This window comes from Marmota monax, unplaced genomic scaffold, assembly GCF_021218885.2.
Source record: "Marmota monax isolate L192 unplaced genomic scaffold, Marmota_monax_Labrador192_F-V1.1 WCK01_AAM20220418_F8-fsc00001, whole genome shotgun sequence".
Taxonomy (NCBI): Eukaryota; Metazoa; Chordata; class Mammalia; order Rodentia; family Sciuridae; genus Marmota; species Marmota monax.
In genome coordinates this window covers 35332161-35334218 of record NW_026693777.1, presented here as the reverse complement: position 1 = coordinate 35334218, position 2058 = coordinate 35332161, and the positions used below count along the sequence as shown (strand labels likewise).

General features: G+C 35.8%; 1 protein-coding gene across 1 annotated transcript; it reads left to right on the top strand.

Moving 5' to 3' along the window:
- Window positions 1-283: 283 nt before the first annotated feature.
- On the top strand, window positions 284-1228 carry LOC124104489 (olfactory receptor 4F3/4F16/4F29). The gene has a single exon (XM_046461456.1). The coding sequence runs from the start codon at window positions 290-292 to the stop codon at window positions 1226-1228; it is 939 nt and encodes a 312-aa protein (XP_046317412.1). The 5' UTR covers window positions 284-289.
- The last annotated feature ends 830 nt before the right edge of the window (window positions 1229-2058 follow it).

Sequence of the window (2058 nt, the reverse complement as noted above, 5' to 3'; positions counted from 1 at the left end):
ATGTGCATTCATTAATCTTTTGTTTTTGCCAAATTTGTTAATTTGAGAAGAGAACATTACAATGAGAGGGTTTGTGACATGTTTATATCCTGCTGCAGCCTACACATTGTGATGATATTATATTGCTTTTATTATTTTTGTACATTTGAATAACTAGATTATGCTATACTGTTCGTTTCCCAATGAGAACTCTGTAATGATTTTAGCACATTGTTATCCCCATAATCACAATTTCTTCCTCATTTTCTCAATTCTTGTAAGTTTAGCCACAGCCCAGTTGGCTGGATCAATGGATGGAAGGAATCACTCTGTGGTGTCTGAGTTTGTGTTTCTGGGACTCACTCGTTCGTGGGAGATCCAACTTCTCCTCCTGGTGTTCTCCTCTGTGCTCTATGTGGCAAGCATGACTGGCAACATCCTCATTGTATTTTCTGTGACCACTGATCCTCATTTGCACTCCCCCATGTACTTCTTACTGGCAGGTCTCTCCTTCATTGACTTGGGAGCCTGCTCTGTCACTTCTCCCAAGATGATTTATGACCTTTTCAGAAAGCACAAAGTCATCTCCTTTGGAGGCTGCATCACCCAGATCTTCTTCATTCATGTCATTGGTGGTGTGGAGATGGTGCTGCTCATGGCCATGGCCTTTGACAGATATGTGGCCATATGCAAGCCTCTGCACTACCTGACCATCATGAGCCCACGGATGTGCATTTTGTTTCTGGCTGCTGCCTGGGGTCTTGGAGTTATTCACTCACTGTTCCAACTGGCATTTCTTATTAATATACCCTTTTGTGGCCCTAATACATTGGACAGCTTTTACTGTGACCTCCCTCTGCTTCTCAGATTGGCCTGTGCAGACACCTACAAATTGCAGTTCATGGTCACTGTCAACAGTGGGTTTATCTGCGTTGGCTCTTTCTTTATGCTTCTCATCTCCTACGTCTTCATCCTGTTCACTGTCTGGAAACATTCCTCAGGTGGTTCCTCCAAGGCCCTCTCTACTCTGTCAGCTCATATCACTGTAGTCATTTTGTTCTTTGGTCCGACACTGTTTGTTTACACATGGCCACACTCTAATTCACAGATAGACAAATTTCTTGCTATTTTTGATGCAGTTCTCACTCCTTTTTTTAATCCAGTCATTTACACATTCAGGAATAAAGAGATGAAGGCAGCAATGAAGAGAGTATGCAGACAGCTTGTGATTTATAGAAAGATCTCATAAATGATAAGATAAAGCTGTCTCATTAACTATGATGCAACTTTATATTTCTTTCTTTGATATTTTAGATTCTGGAAATTTGAGACAGAATATTGACTGGAATGTTATAGACATATAATTATTATCTGATGAATATATGCATTTCTTTTGAAAAATGTATCATAAATACATTGTATCCATTCATCTATTTTGTTCCTTTTAATTTCTTTTGGCAATGTTTCAAAGTTTTGGGTAAACATATCTTGCATATTAAAAATTATCTCTAAGTACTTTATATTTTGGGTGTACATTTAAATGATATTGACTTTTGCTTCAGTTTATTATTGTTGGTTGCAAGTATATAGAAGTATAGTAGATTTTTGTTTAACTTTGTATTCTGCAAATTTACAAAACTTTATTGTTAGCCTTTTTTATAGATCATGTAGGATTTTCTTTACAGATGATCATGTCAGTGAATTAGTGTGTTTTCAAATTCTAATATAGATTTATTTTATTCACTATTATTGGCTTTTTGTACTTGCTAGATCATACGCTACAAGGCTGAATAGAAGTGGTTAGAAAACTATTCAGTCTTTCATCATTAAGTCTGAAAATTATAGCTTTTCATTGTTACTCTAATAGGCTGAAAATTATTTTTTATTTACTGTTTGTTGAAAGATTTTTAAAAAAAATCAGGAATGAATGCTGAATTTTGTAATTTCCTTTGTTTGTTTTTAATATCAGGTTAATACTGAACTTTTATAATGAGTTTGGAAGTATTTACTTCTCCTAAATTTTCTGCCAGAGTGTTGGAGAATGGATATGACTTATTCCTTAAATGGGAGAGCACTTAA

Excerpts from the sequence above, each read along its gene's own strand:
- LOC124104489 (XM_046461456.1), top strand. The coding sequence starts at position 290 with ATGGATGGAAGGAATCACTCTGTGGTGTCTGAGTTTGTGTTTCTGGGA.